The sequence below is a fragment of the Nicrophorus vespilloides genome, unplaced genomic scaffold, assembly GCF_001412225.1.
Source record: "Nicrophorus vespilloides isolate i.1.1-1 unplaced genomic scaffold, Nicve_v1.0, whole genome shotgun sequence".
NCBI lineage: Eukaryota > Metazoa > Arthropoda > Insecta > Coleoptera > Silphidae > Nicrophorus > Nicrophorus vespilloides.
In genome coordinates, this window is record NW_017099020.1 from 556 (window position 1) to 19,560 (window position 19,005).

Sequence of the window (19,005 nt, forward strand, 5' to 3'; positions counted from 1 at the left end):
AAAATTGAGGGAGGGGACGCGTCCTTTCGCCATTTTGAAAACGACGCAATTTCTAATTAATTAACCCACTTAATTATAAGCTATACTTTGATTTTGAATGAACCGCAATGATATAATGAAAATATTAATTAAGCCGTATGCGCGATTGATCATTTTCTAAACGTTGTAGGTGAATCGACTTTTTTTATTAAATATGAATTAATAACTCACTGTTAATTGCCAAAATCCAATTGGATTGTGTTCTCCGGTTATGGATTTCACAGAACATGATGTAATTCACTGGATTTGAATGGATTACACAACAATTTTGAACATTCAAAACGGGTCCGCACGCCGACTCAATGAACACCGATCGTCGACTGAGCATCACTCCCGCGCAAAAGTAGCGTACCCACGCCGACGATGTTGCCAATCAATTTGATTAAAAAAACAAATTCGAACACGTCTTGCTAATATACACCGTAATTTCATTTTGAATAAATGCAAAATCTAAGTAAAATCACTTACTACTTTCTATGACTTCCTTGTAGACTCTCACAATCGCTGCCTGTTGCATTGAAAGCTTTTCCCCTGTCTCTAATTTCACTGGAAACAGCAGAAAATTCAGCAATTTATTAACACTGCGAACACCGTGAAACAATGATTGCAACAGATTTATTTAAGTCGTGCTGCACAGCTGCGCTGTGATCGTTCAACCAATCAGAACCGAGCTCGTCGTCATTTTTTGCGCGATAAAAAGCAAACTCTTATCGCATGAAGTTAGCGAAACTCAATAAAAAAAAAGAGTAAACGAACAAAAGAAAATTTTACGTTCAACACGAAGAAACAAAAAGAAGCCATTTGCAATAAACAAATAAAAATGCAGAAAACGAGTCCAATACATTTAAACGCTGTGAAATCGCATTTGAATTGAGAGAATTTCAATGATTATAAAACAAAATAATTCTATAAACTATTCTAAACATGGAATATTGTTTGCGTTTTACTTTTATTGTGAATCATTTTACCTTAATTTGTCTGCTTATTTGCGAGGAAATCTGCCGCTTCTCCGCAATATTAATGATGAATAGAAACGGCGGAAATCATTTGAAACTTTTAAGAGTATGAAAATGCACTACTTTCCAATTGCAAGTGACGCATCGTAATTAAACTTGTGGCGCCTCTCGCGGTGGATTTATATAACTAATTATTACTCGTGCTCTATAGGTTGCCTATAACTAAAAATATTAATTTCCATACATTTTCTATTAATATTATGTAATTAATATTAGAACAAAGACCTTTTCATATTTTCTATAATAATTGTTATTGTGACAATTACAAGTCACAATAACTTTTTTTTTGCTTAAAGAAAATTCTTAAGTTAAATCTCAAATAAATTAAACTTGCAGCATTATTCGAAACTTCTTAACTTTTAGTAAAATAGATTCTAGAATGATTCAGTCTAACTTTGTTTTATTTTGGTATTTGTCTTATTTATAGTTGTTCTTTTTTGATTTGGTTCTTTTGTTTTTAATCTTTCTTTGCGATTTATAATTATTTTAAACTGTTTATAAGGAAATAAATAAAATATATAAGTAGTACAAGTTGCTTGTATATGAGTATTGTGTATGTAAAGTTGCATATTTTGAAATCGTGTGGGATGTCAGTTGAGGAGTGTTTTTTAGTACATCCAGTTGATTCACAGTCCCGAAATTATAACCAAAAATGGCATCAGAGGCGGCGAAGAAAATGGACAAGAAAGGTAAAGGACCTACCCCCGATGATATCCTCAACGGATTCAATACACTTCGCGTGGAGCAACGCACCCTCGCATCGAAAATCTCCGAATTCGAGGCGGACATCAATGAACACAAGTAAGTAGAATCCTCTATGGATTCGATCACACATGATTCTAAAATTAAATATTTTCAATTGATCCAACGCAGAATGGTCATCGAGACTTTGAAGAACGTCGATGGAGAGAGGAAATGTCACCGTTTGATTGGAGGCATTCTTGTCGAGAAGCAAGTAAAAGATGTTCTACCTGCTTTAACTTCGAACAGGGATAAGCTTGTCGTGTTAACGGAGAAACTGAACGAGCAGCTCGCGAAAATGGGAAAGGATATCATCGAGTACAAAGAGAAGCATAACATCAGGATCAGGGGACAGGAGGATATGAAAAGTCAGGACTCAGATCCAGCACCAAAAGATACTCGAGGAAACGTTTTGGTCTCTTAATTGTTATACACTCTGATTTCACCCTCTCATCTAAGGCAAATAAACAATTTGTAATAAGTAATGAATCTGTCACATTGATCATTGAAACATCATCGGAAGACATAGGCTTAACATCACCATAATAATGTGGAAAAAAAAATTAAACTAATAATAAAGAAGCTTCGATTTTTAACGTAAAAAAAAATATGTATATTTTTTATTCATCGGAATCCGACATGTCTTCGTCGCTTGTTACATCAGGATCGTCGGCCTGTTCCAAGCACTTGGGGCAATTGCAATTGAACAAGTAGTTCTCCCTCAACTCTTTTTGTCGCGAATGCCTCGAACTTGACAAAGTGCATTCATCCACATAACTAATGCAAATTTCTTCACCTGCTTCAATATCTCTCAGGGCTCGCAAACTCAAAGTGCTGTTGTTATGTCTGTAAACGATTTCGGCGTTCGGAAGGCAACTGTGATTTGCAGCGCTCTGCGTTTCGAACAAACCCACTCCTTCGTTATCCAAGAAACTACCAACATTGGCGTCCATGTCCTCGTACAGCTTACTAACTAGATCCTTTTCCGGAACATTCTCCACCCACTGGCTGAAAGGGCTCGTGGCGACACCTTGCCCGTTTGTCCCCATCAACGCTAAAAGACTTTGAAACCCTTCCGGACTCAACAGTTGGCTGACGTGCTCGTGCGGCATCGATTGCACCAACAACGAATGCAAAGTGGAAATCTGATTGGCGAACTTTTCACCCAACAATTTATGCGCTAAATGCGAATCATCGTTGACGCTGCGATGGCAGAACTTCAAGAACCTATTCAGAGTGTTCTCTTTATCACAGGATTGTTGAATTGTGGCTAATATTCTTGGAATCAGCATCACGTTGCCGGTTTCTGGTGGATAGTGGATTTGCTTCCAAGCGTCGTTCAAACATTGCAAAGGTCCAGTCTGCACGCAGAGTGTCCTGTGGTATTGGTTGAAAGCCTTCTCTTGGCAATCAGCGTTGCAGTATTCCACACCACAACCTGAACATTGAGTTATAGTTGATTTGTTTGTTGTGCACAATTCTGGATATGGGAGAACAATTTCTGTCTTTCCTGTTAACCTCCTCACATTCTCTTCGGCAGTCTCCAAGGGTTTCAAGCAATGATCACATGCTTTATACCCATACTCAGCATTCCAGGAGAATTGCACACAGACCAATGGAGATTCTTCGAAGAGTATAGAATCTTCAGAGAAGTTTTTCTTGGCAAATAAACCATTTCCCTGCAAAGTTAATATATAATTAAATAATGTTATAAAACAATAACAGAAATCTTACCTTGCTATCATCTATATACCTAACTTCCACATCCATGTTGGTTGAACTTTAATTCACCATGAGGTTCATTAGGTTAGGAAAACAATCATGAAGTTGGCTCTGGTACAAATTCAAATATTTCATATGCAATTTTGGTTGCGTTCCAAACATACAATTACCGAACATCGCGAGAAAATGCCCAATATAAACCGCAATACGTTACACAACAGATAATTGATAAAGGAATTATATAAAACGCACAATACCTTAATAATTTTGCAGCTCTTAATCGACGACAATTCATCACTGGTTGCAGGTACAAAATGGCCAACTGCAATTGCATTCCTATATGATTAGTACCAACTAACATTAGTGAAAAATTGTTTAAATTACAAAAAAAAATAAGTAATTGTAAAGTTTAAATAAAATCTAATTATAAATTTATATATTCCTAAGTGCAGTTAAAAATGTGTAAAGCAACCTTTTTTTGTATATAGGTAGCGTGGCCGAGCGGTCTAAGGCGCTGGTTTAAGGCACCAGTCTCTTCGGAGGCGTGGGTTCGAATCCCACCGCTGCCAACTATTTTTTATATTTATTTAATAAATTAATCATGTTAATTATTGTAAATCAATTAGTGAATTACAAGAATGTTGTGTTTTGTTGATTGGTGAAGAAAAAAATAATTGTAATAATTTTCAAATCGTTGTTTTCTGATTATGAATAGAAGATTTATATAATTTTTGTAGTAAGTAATGAAATTGTTTTTATAAATAAATGAAAATATTTGATATTGGTATGCAACTAAGCCGTAAGTCGTTTGGGTTATTTATGTAAGTTTTTTTTATGAATTACGTAAAGATTGGAAATCTTTTGTATAAGTTTTTAAATGAAATTATAATGGTATTAATGTTGGAATGAGATGAACAACGATCAGATATAGTTGGAAAATGCGTAATGGAGGTAAATGAGATGAATAATATCGAGTGAGATTTTTGTGACGAAGGAGATTATCCTCTGGATCGGATTTGACAGGTCGACGCGGGTCCATCCATCCATCCTTCTATCGAGGATCAAGATTGTGTGCGCTCAATTAAATTCAAAAGGCAAACCGTATCTCTTGTCAGCAGAAGGATCAACACGAAACAACAAGAGGTGGAATTGGGGCGAGACCCAGTAAGTAAGTGGACGAAGATAAAGAGAGGGATGGAGGATATTCGGTGTCGCGGATTATATTGTATTCACTGCGGAGGACAACAACAAAAAAAAATAAAAGAAAGAGAAACACACTAGATCGTAATCGAGTAATGCTCGGTGGTAAAAGGATACACAACACGGAGCGAAGGAGAATCGTGCCATGTTCACTAAAGTGTTCCCAAAATAGGAGGACACGTCTCGCTATTATGATTATTCCTTGTATTCCTGATGGGACCGGTCAGATAAGACACGGATTACCAACCCGAATTTCTCTCAATCTCTACTACACACTCTAGATTTTATTTTCGAGAGGATGCGTTGCAGAGGATGTTCCATCATCATCATTCACTTAATACTACGAACACAAAATGCGCGTAATTAGATAAACGTTGATTAATCTAATTGCATAATGAACCGAACCTTTCCCTTGTGTCAAATTTCCGGCGATGGAATTTTTTTTTTTCTGAAAAGGACACGACCTGAAACTTCCCCGTTGCGGTTTCACGTCGAATATTACCGTTCACACAAAGCTTTTCTCACCTAACCACAATGGATTTCTTCTTTTCTTTCTTTGTCCTCCTGTCATCGACGATTTTTCCCTTCATATATTCATATATTTGCAACACGAGACTCTCGCTTATCGCATTAGAATTGACAATGGACGTGGACGCCTTTCCGGATCATTTAATTATACTCATCTGTCCCATGCGATTCCACGAAACGTAACAGATCCATGAGTGAAAACTACCTACAAAAATAATATCAATACCCATGAATTACCACAATAATGCTACTATATACCTGATACTTGCTTAGACCATAACTTAACCAACAAATAAGAGCAAAAATCACACATTTCTTATATAATTAATGTGCATTGTTACTTAAGTAAAATAAGCTTCATTTCTGCAACAACAACAAAAAAATAATTTTCGTTTACGTCAAATGTCATTAAATTTTGACATCTATACATTACAAAACACTCACCAAATAAATGAGAAAATCACATTATTTCATTGATTCCTGTTTCATCACATAATATAAGTTTTCTGAACTAGAATAAAGAAACAAAAAGCAAAACAAAAGAATATATTTTTAATGTACGTCAAATATGAATTATCACAATGAAGCTTAATTTAATACTCACCAACTCATCAACTTCTTCAAATGATCCATGAAATAAGAGGAAAATTGATATTTAATTCAATTAAAATTTTGCAAATTTGTTCTTTCTTGTGATTTAAGACAAAAAAGAACTGTTCTTACTGCAACAAATAAAAAACAAATGAATATATTTTTGTTTACGTCAAACGAAGTAATTGAAAACTAATGCCAATTATGTAACGTGAATTATTACTAACATATAAAAACATTTAATCTTTACGTTACAATGTATTAAATTACCTTATTGACCAATTAAATTGTTTGAAATTCACTTTTTTCAGAAAAAAATCAATATTTCAATTCTTAGAAATATTCTCAATGCAACAAATAAAAAACAAACGAATATATTTTTGATTACGTCAAACGAAGTAATTGAAAAGTAATGCCAATTATGTAACGTGAAATATTATTATCAAATTGAAACAATTACTATTTATAATATATAAAATTACCATACTTATTACTTTTCTTATTGATAAATTAAACTATTTGAAAATTTATTTTTAAAAAAGCAATCAATAATGGAAATTGTTTGCTGTTGCATCACATGAAACAAATAAATAAGAAAACAAAATAACAACGTAAAAATTGAAAACTAATGCCAATTATGTAACGTGAAATATTACTACAATAAAAAACATTACCAGTTTTTAAGCTATTATGAATTATCAAAATTACTACTTTATTATATTTAATTAGATAAATTTCAATTACATTTCTTCAAAACAAATGCTTCAAGAAACATATGATATGATCATTAATTTACGTTAAAATACAAACAAAGAAGATGGCAATTACATATTTAAAAATACATATTTGCGTAATAGGAGTATTTCTATTGCATTTTCGATGTTTAAATACATTCTAATACTTGTACAAGTCTACCAATCAAGAACCTCACTTACCAAATATATGGTAAGTACAAGATGCAAGTTATTACGTCATATTTGACATTTATGTCAGATACTTTCAATTATTATTCATGGCGTCCTAAGATTTAACATTCATTTTATATACAATTTTCTTTTATTTGTTTTGTATGATTACTATTAGAAGATTTTCCATTATGTTTTGAAGCTTCATATTGTATGACTTCGATTGGCTCGTTCTTGTTGGATGTGTCGAAGGGCCAGAGGGCAAGGAAACCGGGTTATGCAAATTCCGTGCTTTCCATTCAGATTGTGAATTTGCGAGAGGCCTGCCTGGATGGATGGATGGCATAATGAGGTTTTTGTGCGGGGCGGAACGAGATTTGCGATCGTTAACGAGTTTCGAATTGTGCGCCCAATAATCTGGTTAAGTGTAAGTGAGGGGTCGGAATTTCGACGCGGCCATTATACTAACAAAATAACATTACGTAACCCAGGCATTTTGGGGAAATATTGCACGCACGTCGCTACGTAGGGTTGTCAAGGGTGTAAGCAGTGGAAGGGAGCGTTTTGTTGAAGGGATGCGGACGCGGCGCGGCGCCAGCATCGCTTTTGCGTAACATGTGTTGTTACGTCTCTGTCACGTAACGTAACGACGCGAAGGGGGTCTGTGCGAGCGTCATCCCCCATGGCGATGGGAGCCAATTGGAGAGTCGCGTCGGGTCCGCCCTTGACTCGCAAAGCACCCTCGTCGTGCTTTAAAAGACCACCCGTCGTCATCCTCGACAGACTCACTCGCATCGAGTCAACGACCACCATATTCTTATTTCTCTACACTCTTTGCTTACTTTACGTCCTCTTTTTTTATACACACACACACACAATACTTTTAATTTGTTAAGTGGAGAATACCTGCGCTCAAACGTACAGGGTCGTATTTGCATTCAAATTTGTTGATTTCTAAATATCCAGGACCGTAGTCATCTTTCAAAATGCATCAACTCTTCACATTATTAACAAAAAAATCACTAAAACTTTCATTTTCTAAGTTTCTATGGATACAATTAACAAGAATCTTAGTTATGTCATATTTGTCAATTGTTTTTGTCAGAATGTGTTGTATTTATTGGTGGAATGAAAAATGTTAACAATTAACCAACGAATTGCACACAAAACTAAATAAATTAACAACAACAAAAATTATAATTTTAAAATTAACAATTACTCAGATACACGTGAAATAATGTACTAATTAAATTTTAGCAACATCTGGGTCAGGATCAAAATCTTGATAGTCGAATGAGTTTACAAAGCAATTGCATAGATTTTATACAATCCATCCCAAGCGAATGGAATTTCGTCACGAATCCGAGTGTGTTCTCCTCGATGTCTGTTTAGAAATGCAAAATTTCCGTATTGAGACTCTTCATTTTGTCGACGGATTCGGATATTTCGGCGACGATTTAATACTAGCCCAAAAGCGTACTCTGTTTAATTATTTCATATATTTTATCGGCATAATCGTGCGGTTTTCGTAGCTCCATCAAATTGTTCGCATTTGGCTCTGATCTGCTTTATTTCCTCGATGGATTTCTTAATTCTCCCTAATTCGATCTTATTTTCCATTATGTTGCAATGATGCATTTATGGCAGCTGTGCTAAAAGTGTATCTTTTTTTATTAATATATGACTTTGGAAAGTTTTCAACTTCTTTAAAATCGTTTATATTAGTTATATTTATATCTTTTCTTAAATAAATCGTTAAAAATCTAAAAAAAAGTTTAAAAAAGTGATTAATTTCTTAAAAAAAAACAAAATAACTATATAATTATATTATTCTTTTTTTTTGAAGAAATTCATCAATCATTATTTAAAATTACTTCGACAAAAATTTGTAAATGTAAATCACTTCTTGCGATTTATTTTTTTTCCAATAAAGTTTTACTACACTAATAGCTCTTATAAACTCGTTGCTAAATCACAAATTGAAAATTTCACCAACAATACTTTATTGTTTTCGTCTATCGATTTGCAAGATGTTAAGGTTATGTATAGAAAAATTATATGATGCAAGTTTAAATAAATCAAAGAGGGCAAAAAAAAGGTACAAAATTGTCAAACTGTCAAGTGAATAAGAAAAACGTCAATGTCAGTTATGATGACAGCCAAGTTTTGTTATTGTTTAGAAAATACTAATAAATGTATCAAAGATAGAAAAATCTGGTGTAAGAAACTAATGTTAAACGAAGAAGTTTAATTTATATTACCTTAAGATTTTCTTATAAACTGAAACTTTACAAAAAAAGTTACTCGATTTAAAATGAATAACATTTTGAAGCGATTTCAGAGAGAATTTGCGTATAAAATATTGAAATTTTATTTTTACATACATTTTTTCCAATGTATTTTTTCAATTTCATTGTACACTTTCATTCAATATAAAGAACAAGTTAAATTATACGTGTGATAGAGGTATCAGTTGTACATAGTCTGCGGTTGAGGTGGGCCACATTTTATTATCTTCATTTGACAAAGAGAAAAAAAAAGACAAATTTTTAAACTCCACCACTTCCGCTTTTATAATAAATAATACAGTGTACACTGTAATTAAATTGTTGACAACTTTAAGGCAATTCTTTGAATTAACAAAAAAAAAATAATTGTGAAATTTTTGTGACTTTATATAACTCGATTATCAACATAAAACTTAATCCAGAAAAGATGATGAAAAGTGAGCAAATAAAACTGTTGAACATTGAAAATGAGAAAACTCAGAAATCCATCGAAGAAATGAAATACATCATTGCTCAATGCCGGCAAATCATCAACAAAGTGTACGCGAACGGAGTGAACAATTTGAGCTTGGAGCTAAGGAAAGTATGCAAATATTCTAGTAAATTTGCCACAATTCTGGGACAGAGAAGTGTTTGGGACGAATGGACAATCGTCGCCGCGCAGCAAATATCCGAAACCGTTTACGAAGAGGTCATCATGAAAAAGAAGAAGAATTTCAGCGAGGATATTTTGGCGTTCTACAGGCACGCCGAGAACGAGACGAACGAGTACATCAAGAAATTCCATTCGTACATGGAGACTATGAAAATCTTCAATGTTATCGTCTTGAGTTCGTTCTGTTGTCACGCCGATTACGCAATTGAGAATATTGAGAATTTCCAGAAGGAATTGCACAAGTTGAGGCAGTACATGATTTTTAATGTGTAGTTAACAAATAAATATATTTGATTTTATGCAAACCTAATTTTATTGTTATTTCTTTTCCTCTAATATCACTATGGTAACATGAGATATAAAAATGAAAGTTAACACATTTTTGTTGTAGTCATGGTAATCAGAAGAAAAACTTACAGTCAATTTAAATGTAACCATGGCAACTGATCAAATTCATTGTAATGTCAATACTTTTCAGTTAATTTTGATGATGAAGATTTTACTAAAAAGATTTTCTGTACATCTGGCGTTTTTTGCAATAGAAATAAAAATGCTTTCTGGTGGATATGCACGGATGCAAATTGATTGGAGTGCGGCAGAGATGAAAAGGACCGACGTCGGTGCCGCCGGAATGCGAAATACATAAAAAAAGAGAGAAGAAAGAAATGAACAACCGGAAGAAAAGGATAAAAAGTTGTGCACATACACACAGAGAGAGAGACACAGCGAAATGAAAAAAAAAAGGTCGTAAAATGAAATCTGCAGAATGGCGGAATTGAGCTTTCGGCGTCTCTCTCCGCATCATACAAACTGTCGTATGTATCCTTGTTTTTTTTTTCTCCATTTCTCTCGCAATTTCCTCTATTTTCAATCGCCGAGGTGTATGCGACCCTTCAGGCCCCTAGAAAACAATGGAATAAAACGCGCCCACTCGTTGATAAATTGGAAACAGCCGCTGAAAGTTCAGGGCCGTATTGAGAGAGAAATACTCCAAGGGCTCACAAAAGTGACAGATTCCTGTAAATATTCTAAAACAATTGTTATAAATCACATTAAGTTGCATTGTTTTTGTTTAAAGGTATAATTCTTTCATTTTAGAATTATTTTTTAAATTATTTAAAAAAAAATTAAAAATTCTTAGAATTTATTATAGATTTTCATGGAAGTAATTACTAATATTTACTTTTTATAAATGTCGTATGAAATATTTGGAAATCGCATAAAAGTGAAAGTTTTTTGTTTGCTTAAATTCGGAGAAATTTTATCCTTTGTTTTATTGCCACCCTAAAAGTTAATGACTCGACATTTCCCCACTTTTAGCAAAACACCAATACTCTGCAAATTGTTTTTGGGTATAAAAATGTTGCAGAAAATCATCAATGCATCAGTTTGAAGCAACTAGAGCTTTAGTAAACTTACCCGATTTATATACACACTTATCATCCAAATTTAAGATGGAAAACATTGAAAGCGACTATTCCATGAGAGTCAGCGACGAATTGAAAGAAATCTTATCCCAATGCAAAGAAATAATCAGTGAATATTACGAGAAGAAAAATTTAAAATCGAGTCTCTACAAATTCGATGAATTGTACAACAAATTCCACGGGATTCTGAGGCAGAGATACCTTTGGGAAGAGTGGAAGAACGTTGATAATTTGAATCCGTTCACAGGAAGCCACACATCCCTTTACCAGACGAATCTGCAGTTGAGACAAGACATTCTCAATTTTTGCGAGAAAACCGAACAAGACACGTGGATGTTTATATCGACATTCGAATCTACTGGTTTGACTTACAGAAGTTCGTTGAAAACGGAGGACATTCAGGCGATTTCCAAATTTTGTTTGCTAATCGAGATCATCATCAAATCGACAATAGTTTTGGAAGAGAGATTGTTCCTTTTGAAGAAAGCCATCCTGAAATTTTGAAGAAGTTTAATCAAAATGTTATTTTTTAATTTTATATATTTTTTTAATAAATAAAACTTTTATTATATAAATATAAATTTTATGTTGTTTTTTTTAACTCATTATTTCGTAAGAATGGAATAATGACTTATTTATTAATTGTTGGATACAACTTGGAGGCTTTGCAACGTTAATTCGCAGATGCGTGCGTTCTATTATTGGAATTACATTGCGTGTAAAGAGACATGATTCAATTACGATATGATTTGTGCAAGTCTGGTCTCTCTTTATGTGTTATATCACCCTCTCATCCATTGAGCGGTAAATTTTAATTGAGAGATCTTTGTCGATTAGGAAACGCGCCGCGTGTTTTCTATGAATGCGTCCGTTTCTGTGCGTGTCACGAAAAGACCCTTCCTTTCTGCCGTACCCGCACAGTCCCTTTTTCGGGTCTCCTCTCCTCTTTTGTGTTCCCATTTAAACGCCCCGCAGGGAACTTGCAGCGCCCATTCGACGACAACCTATGAATACCCATTGAAATTAAATACATTACGTATTGCAACACGAGATGGAAACATATTACGTGCAGAAGAAGAAGAAGAAAAATATAATGTAATAATAATATGATACTGTGGGGGGTGTCCATTGTATCCACGACACCTGGATTTACGCGACGATTTAAATAAATCCATTTTTCCCTGTGGCTTTGGAGGATACATTTTTTTTTTGCTCCTCTTTTCATCCGTCCCTCGGGCAGCGAAAAATCAAGTCTGCAAAGCTCTTGAAGAAAGATTGCCGTCTACCACTCGAGATGTCTCCGAAAAGGAACACGCTCTTCCGATGAGGCAGATACGGCACGAAACTCTACTCGAGTGCACTTCCTATACCCTTCGCCACTTACATAATTGCATTATAAACAGTCAGCATTTCCTATTTGTTGCAATATATATTAACAATCGTAATTCATAGATATAATTAACGTTATGTCACAAAAGTGTCAACTGTCAAATAAGCGTCATTATTTTGTTACATCGCCATTTTTTACTGTTGTTATGTTCATTTCGTTTTTCAACAATGACCTTTCTTTACTTACGTAATCAATATTTCAAATGATCGCTATCAAATGAAGTTTCGAGTGTATTTGCGTAAGGTAATTTCGATGGAATAGTGGAGTATCCTGCGATTGTGACAGAGCAAAGACGAGATTGCATAACTATATTTATGTCAATAAAGTGTCAACTGTCAAATGAGCGTCATTATTTTGTTACATCGCCATTTTTTTATTACTGTTGTTATGTTCATTTCGTTTTTCAACAATGACGTTTCTTTACTTACGTAATCGATATTTCAAATGATCGCTATCAAATGAAGTTTCGAGTGTACTTGCGTAAGGTAATTCCGATGGAATAGTGGAGTATCATGCGATTGTGACAGCAAAGACGAGATTACATAACTATATCTATGTCAATAAAGTGTCAACTGTCAAATGAGCGTCATTATTTTGTTATATCGCCATTTTTTTTTATTACTTTGGTTATGTTCATTTCGTTTTTCAACAATGACGTTTCTTTACATACTTGATCGATATTTCAAATGATCGCTATCAAATGAAGTTTAGAGTGTATTTGAATAAAGTAATGCCGAAGGAATAGTGGAGTATCCTGCGATTGTGACAGCAAGGACGAGATTGCATAATTATTTGTATGTCAATAAAGTGTCAACTGTCAAATGAGCGTCATTATTTTGTTATTGTGGTTATGTTCATCTCGTTTTTCAACAATGAATGTATTTGCGTAAAATAATGCTGATCGATTTGTGTTATCTAATTTGTGTTGTTTTTGATGGTGGAATAGTGGGGTATCCTGCGAGAGTGATGGAAAGGACGAGGGAGTGTCCATTAATATCCGCACGTAATTGGGACCGTGGAGCTGACATTTGGCCACAATAACTCCGTAATTACTGTGTTGCATAATGCGAAAGGAAGGAGAGGAAATAGCGTAAATGTAGAAGGTAGCAGCAACACACCCATTTCGTTTTGTTGCCGGAGTGCGTGAACAAATGTCCGACGAAGAACGCGGAAGAAAAAGAAGAAGAGGAGGACAGAAGGGACAAGATGGCGGATGTCATTATGTATTCACGTGTTTCTGCCACCCCCTGCGGAACCGACGGATGGATTGAACGAACGAACGGAGGGTAGGTTTTTGTGTGAGTGTGCGTTAGCTGAGTGGAGGGGTAGGAGCTGGATAAAGCTTGAATTACTGTCACGAGCAATCTAATCCGTTATCAGAGCCTTCGGCGACGACGACGACGGGGTGTTTTCCCCCCCTGCACTTTATCGCTCTCTCTCGCTCGCTCTCAACGTTAAACAACCCCTGCGACCCCCATGGGGCGGATTTCCCTCATTCACGCTCAATGCAACTAAATATATTATAAAACGTGTTTGCACAACCATAATCGATACGCGTACAATCAAAATGGAGTCATTTAGGCATTGACTCTACCCTCTCGGCCCCCTTGTTACCAAACCAACCATCCGCACAGGGCCGTATCCAGGCGCACAATGACAAACACAATTACACAATTTCAACTAGTAATTGAAATAGACAAAGACAGATTAAAGCACTAACGATTTATTAATACTATTTAATTATCATTTAAAAGCAATAATTGACATTGGATTACTTCATTTAATTCATAACATAATAGTTATATTTATATAATATATTTATATAATATAAAATCAAAAAATAACATTTCCATTAAACTTCTTTAACATTCAGGATGGCTTTCTTCAAAAGGAACAGTCTCTCCTCCAAAACTGTAGTCGATTTGATGATGATCTCGATGAGCGAACAAAATTTGGAAATCGCTTGAATGTCGTCCGCTTTCAACGAACTTCTGTAACTCAAACCAGTAGATTCGAATGTCGATATAAACATCCACGTGTCTCGTTCGGTTTTCTCGCAAAAATTGAGAATGTCTTGGCTCAACTGCAAATTCGTCTGGTAAATGGATGGTGGCTTCCTGTGACGGGTTCAAATTATCAACGTTCTTCCACTCTTCCCAAAGGTATCTCTGCCTCAGAATCCCGTGGAATTTGTTGTACAATTCATCGAATTTGTAGAGACTCGATTTTAAATTTTTCTTCTCGTAATATTCACTGATTATCTCCTTGCATTGGGATAAGATTTCCTTCAATTCGTCGCTGACTCTCATGGAATAGTCGCTTTCAATGTTTGCCATCTTAAATTTGGATGATAAGTGTGTATATAAAACAGGTAAGTTTACTAAAGCTCTGGTTGCTTCAAACTAATGCTTTCATGATTTTCTGCAACATTTTTATACCCAAAAACAATTTGCATGGTATTGGTGTTTTGCTAAAAGTGGGGGAATGTCCAGTCATTAATTTTTAGGTTGGCAATAAAAAAATGAAGAAAATTTCTTAGAATTTACTACCTAAATTGAAACTTTCACTTTTCAATGATTTAACGAGAAAATCTTGTAATTCTTTACTTCCAATGAAATCAATATTAAATAAATTGATCATATCATAACTAAATTTAATTGTTTTCTTTTTCTATTTTTTTTTTTGATAAAGTAACGAAAAATAAGAAAATTTTACATTTGAATTTTACTTTAGAATGCTACAAGTTTCTATAAACATAAAACATATTTGCTTATAATACAAATAATTAACTAATAATATTGTATGAAACTTTATAAATTTTCAATTTAGTTTTATTGTTATAGAATGAAGATGATTTTCAAGAAAAACAAGTGGTAAAACGAAATTTGTTTGAGTTTATCTTCCTAGTAACTGTAAGTTCTGTTAAATTTATTTCCAGTTTAGAATTTAAATAAAATTATTATTTCTTTGAACTCAAAAGTTTTAAATTTATGTTAACAAATAATCAATTACAATAATAAGTACTTGGGTTGTAAGTATCAAGTATATTCCATAAATAGTTAATGGTTGTGTTTTATTACATTTGTTAGTTATTAGCATGAATGAAATATCAAAAAAGATGCTGCGTTATTTGTTGTTTCTTAGTTTTCCGGGCTCGTGTTTTTCCTTTTCAGATGTATATATTTTTATTTACGTTGGATCGTATGGTGGAATCTCCGTAATTATTGTTTTTAACGAGGCAAATTACATAGGAAACACACGGTAGCCGTTATCATAGCAGAAATAATCACGCGTTAATATGGACATTTCGAAAAGGTAGTTAGTGTCTTCTTAAGTGACTAGGCGTGACACCGTAGAGAGGAACTAAGAAGAAGCAGCAGTTGCAGAGGAAAACGAAGATGAGGATGAGGACGTAATCAATAATTAGTGATGATGAGTGGGCAGAAAGCCCGGGCGCCGATTACAAGAAGAATAACTGTGTTTAACTTATTTACACACGCATCGAGCAGGCGTATCATTATTCACTTGAAACAACCTAGGTGGACGAGGCAAGGCGAAGACCACTTGGGAATACTCGATGATAAAGAAGGTGGTTGTGGTTATGGAGGAGACGAGGGAGCATCAGTCTCGTTCTCAATTGGAATACATTTTTGCTGTTCGCACCCGTCGTCCGGTGGTGGGAATCGAACGAGAGGGTTCCGCGATTCAATGGCCCAAGCTGACACAGCAAAAGAGGAAATGTGATATTATCTGTTTGTTGGGTGGCTACTGTTCGATGCCTCCTACTTCAACTGCTTCTTCATCATCATCATCATCGTGGTGTTGTCCTCATCATCATCATCATCATTTCATCTCCTTAGCAACGATGGGAAGAAGAAGAAGAAGGCATCGATCGTTATATGTTAATGATGACACACGGTTCCACTCGAATGCAATCACCATAATCACATCCGCGACGCGGTAGCCCGAACCCAACAATAAAATGAAATCCACTCTCTTCTCCAACTCTCTCTCTTCTTCAGCAACTCGCAATTAACACCTGGGTTATTTTTACATTTAGTCCTCGGGATTACTTCTTCGATGTTCTCAACATCCAACGCCATTTAATTGTGCACGATTCTCGTCGTTTAATGGGGAAAAGCAACGACCGTCGCCGGATGGAAATAAACGCGATTGCGTAACAGCGATTCGATTATGTTGCTGCGGTCGGGCCGATGCCTCCTTGTTAGAACGGTCCGCGGAATTGCGCTTAAAAAACAAATAAATAAACACAACTTGCTGTACCTGTCAAATTGACATTGACGTTTAAATTGTATAACCTTCGTTTGATGCAACGGAAAGTGACGTTTAACTGGACGTTACCTTAGTTACCAATTTGGTTATCAGTAACCCGGACAGTTTTGTATCACATGCCAATTTGTTCAATTAATAGTTTACTTTATACTAATTTTTATTTCTCAAAAAATATCAATATTTATATCATTATGGTTAATTAACAGTGAAACATTTCAACTGTGAAACGTTATGACAAGTTGTCACAATGACAAGATTGGTTTAATATCATAATTATTAGAATAACAAAAATTTTGTTTATTTATAATATCAAAATGTTTCATCATCAAATTGATTAGTGATTGATTATATTGTTTTTTTCTCAAATTTTAAGAAATGTTTTATCGAAAGTTTTACTTTTTCATTAGATTTAATTTAAGTAAACTAAAATAGCAGAATTTTTGTTAAAATAATATTTTCAGAAACATTTGAATTCCGAAACGTTACGTCAAGTTGTTACAATAACAGATTAACCTTAAAACTATTTTTTAAGTTCTTATAGCGTCTTTCGAAATTGGTTTAATGTCATAATACAATAACAAAAAATGTGTCAATTTCTAATATCAAAACGTTTGTTTGTTTGTCAAATTTTAAAAAATTGAAAGAAAATAAGAAATTTCAAATGTTTTATCGAAAATTTTACTTTTTCATTAGATTTAATTTAAGTAAACTAAAATAGGAGATTTTTTTTGACATTTGAATTCCTAAAAATTATGTCAAGTTGTCACACAGTAACCTTAAACCTAAATTTGTTTGTTCTTAAACCTATTTTTTATATTCTTATTAGAATATTGATTAGTGATTAATTACATTGCTTTTTTTTTTCTCGAATTTTAAGAAATTGAAGAAAAATAAGAAACTTCAAATGTCATATCAAAATTTTTACATCTTCGTTTGATTTAAATTAAGTAAACTAAAATAGGAGATTTTTTTCTGCTAAAATATTTTTAGAAACATTTGAATTCCTAAAAATTATGTCAAGTTGTCACAATGACAGATTAACCTTAAAACTAATGTTTTAAGTTCTTATAGCGTCTTTCGAAATTGGTTTAATGTCATAATTATTATAATAACAAAAATTGTGTTAATTTCTAATATCAAAACTTTTAATCCTCATAGTGATTAGTGATTAATTACATTGTTTTTTTTGTCAAATTTTAAAAAATTGAAGGAAAATAAGAAACTTCAAATGACATTTTTTACATCTTCGTTCGATTTAATTTAAGATAACTAAAATAGGAGATTTTTCTGCTAAAATATTTTTAGAAACATTTGAATTCCTCAACGTTATGTCAAGTTGTCACAATGACAGATTAACCTTAAACCTAAATTTTTATATTCTTATTAGAATATTGATTAGTGATTAATTACATTGCTTTTTTTTCTCAAATTTTAAGAAATTGAATAAAAATAAGAAACTTCAAATGTCATATCAAAAACTTTACTTCTTCGTTCGATTTAATTTAAGTAAACTAAAATAGGAGATTTTTTTGCTTATATATTTTTAGAAACATTTGAATTCCAAAACGTTATATCACACTATGTATGGATTAACCTTAAACCTAAATTTTTATATTCTTATTAGAATATTGATTAGTGATTAATTACATTGCTATTTTTCTCAAATTTTAAGAAATTGAAGAAAAATAATAAACTTCAAATGTCATATCAAAATTTTTACATCTTCGTTCGATTTAATTTAAGATAACTAAAATAGGAGATTTTTTTGCTAAAATATTTTTAGAAACTTTTGAATTTCTAAACGTTATGTCAAGTTGTCACAATGACAGATTAACCCTCAACCTATTTTTTTATATTCTTATTAGAATATTGATTAGTGATTAATTACATTGCTTTTTTTCTCGAATTGTAAGAAATTGAAGAAAAATTAGAAACTTCAAACGTCAAAATTTTTACATCTTCGTTCGATTTAAATTAAGTAAACTAAAATCGGAAATTTGTTGCTGAAATAATATTTTCAGAAAGATTTGATTTTAGAAACGTTATATCAAGTTGTCACAATGACAGATTAATCTTAAAACTATTTTTTTAAGTTCTTATAGAACAGTTTAATGCCGTAATTATTAAAATAATAAAAATTGTGCTAATTGACATAAAAAATGCTTACTCATTAGTTTATTTCTTGTGTTTCGCTAAGAGCGTTTGTGCAA

The 19,005-nt window shown here is 33.4% G+C and overlaps 2 protein-coding genes, 1 long non-coding RNA gene and 1 other non-coding gene across 4 annotated transcripts; 2 read left to right on the forward strand and 2 right to left on the reverse strand.

The window, feature by feature from the left end:
• Positions 1-1,630: 1,630 nt before the first annotated feature.
• LOC108563852 (prefoldin subunit 2) lies at positions 1,631-2,404 on the forward strand. The gene is made up of 2 exons (XM_017922648.1): positions 1,631-1,856; positions 1,929-2,404. The coding sequence occupies exons 1-2, from the start codon at positions 1,708-1,710 to the stop codon at positions 2,218-2,220; spliced, it is 441 nt and encodes a 146-aa protein (XP_017778137.1). The 5' UTR covers positions 1,631-1,707; the 3' UTR covers positions 2,221-2,404.
• LOC108563851 (SET and MYND domain-containing protein 5) lies at positions 2,386-3,857 on the reverse strand. The gene is made up of 2 exons (XM_017922647.1): positions 3,531-3,857; positions 2,386-3,475 (listed from the first exon to the last, which is right to left on the reverse strand). The coding sequence occupies exons 1-2, from the start codon at positions 3,564-3,566 to the stop codon at positions 2,417-2,419; spliced, it is 1,095 nt and encodes a 364-aa protein (XP_017778136.1). The 5' UTR covers positions 3,567-3,857; the 3' UTR covers positions 2,386-2,416.
• Positions 3,858-4,005: 148 nt separating this feature from the next.
• Positions 4,006-4,087, forward strand: Trnal-aag. The gene has a single exon. It is a non-coding gene; the product is annotated as a tRNA-Leu (tRNA).
• Positions 4,088-4,320: 233 nt separating this feature from the next.
• LOC108563853 lies at positions 4,321-5,593 on the reverse strand. The gene is made up of 3 exons (XR_001891113.1): positions 5,505-5,593; positions 5,244-5,451; positions 4,321-5,182 (listed from the first exon to the last, which is right to left on the reverse strand). It is a non-coding gene; the product is annotated as an uncharacterized LOC108563853 (long non-coding RNA).
• Between the last annotated feature and the right edge of the window lie 13,412 nt (positions 5,594-19,005).

What these genes read in the sequence shown, in the direction of transcription:
- LOC108563852 (XM_017922648.1), top strand. Translation starts at nt 1,708, where the DNA reads ATGGCATCAGAGGCGGCGAAGAAAATGGACAAGAAAGGTAAAGGACCT. An exon ending in GCGGACATCAATGAACACAA is followed by an intron (nt 1,857 to 1,928) that starts GTAAGTAGAATC and finishes GATCCAACGCAG; the next exon opens with AATGGTCATCGAGACTTTGA.
- LOC108563851 (XM_017922647.1), bottom strand. Translation starts at nt 3,566, where the DNA reads ATGGATGTGGAAGTTAGGTATATAGATGATAGCAAG. An exon ending in GGTATATAGATGATAGCAAG is followed by an intron (nt 3,476 to 3,530) that starts GTAAGATTTCTG and finishes TTAACTTTGCAG; the next exon opens with GGAAATGGTTTATTTGCCAA.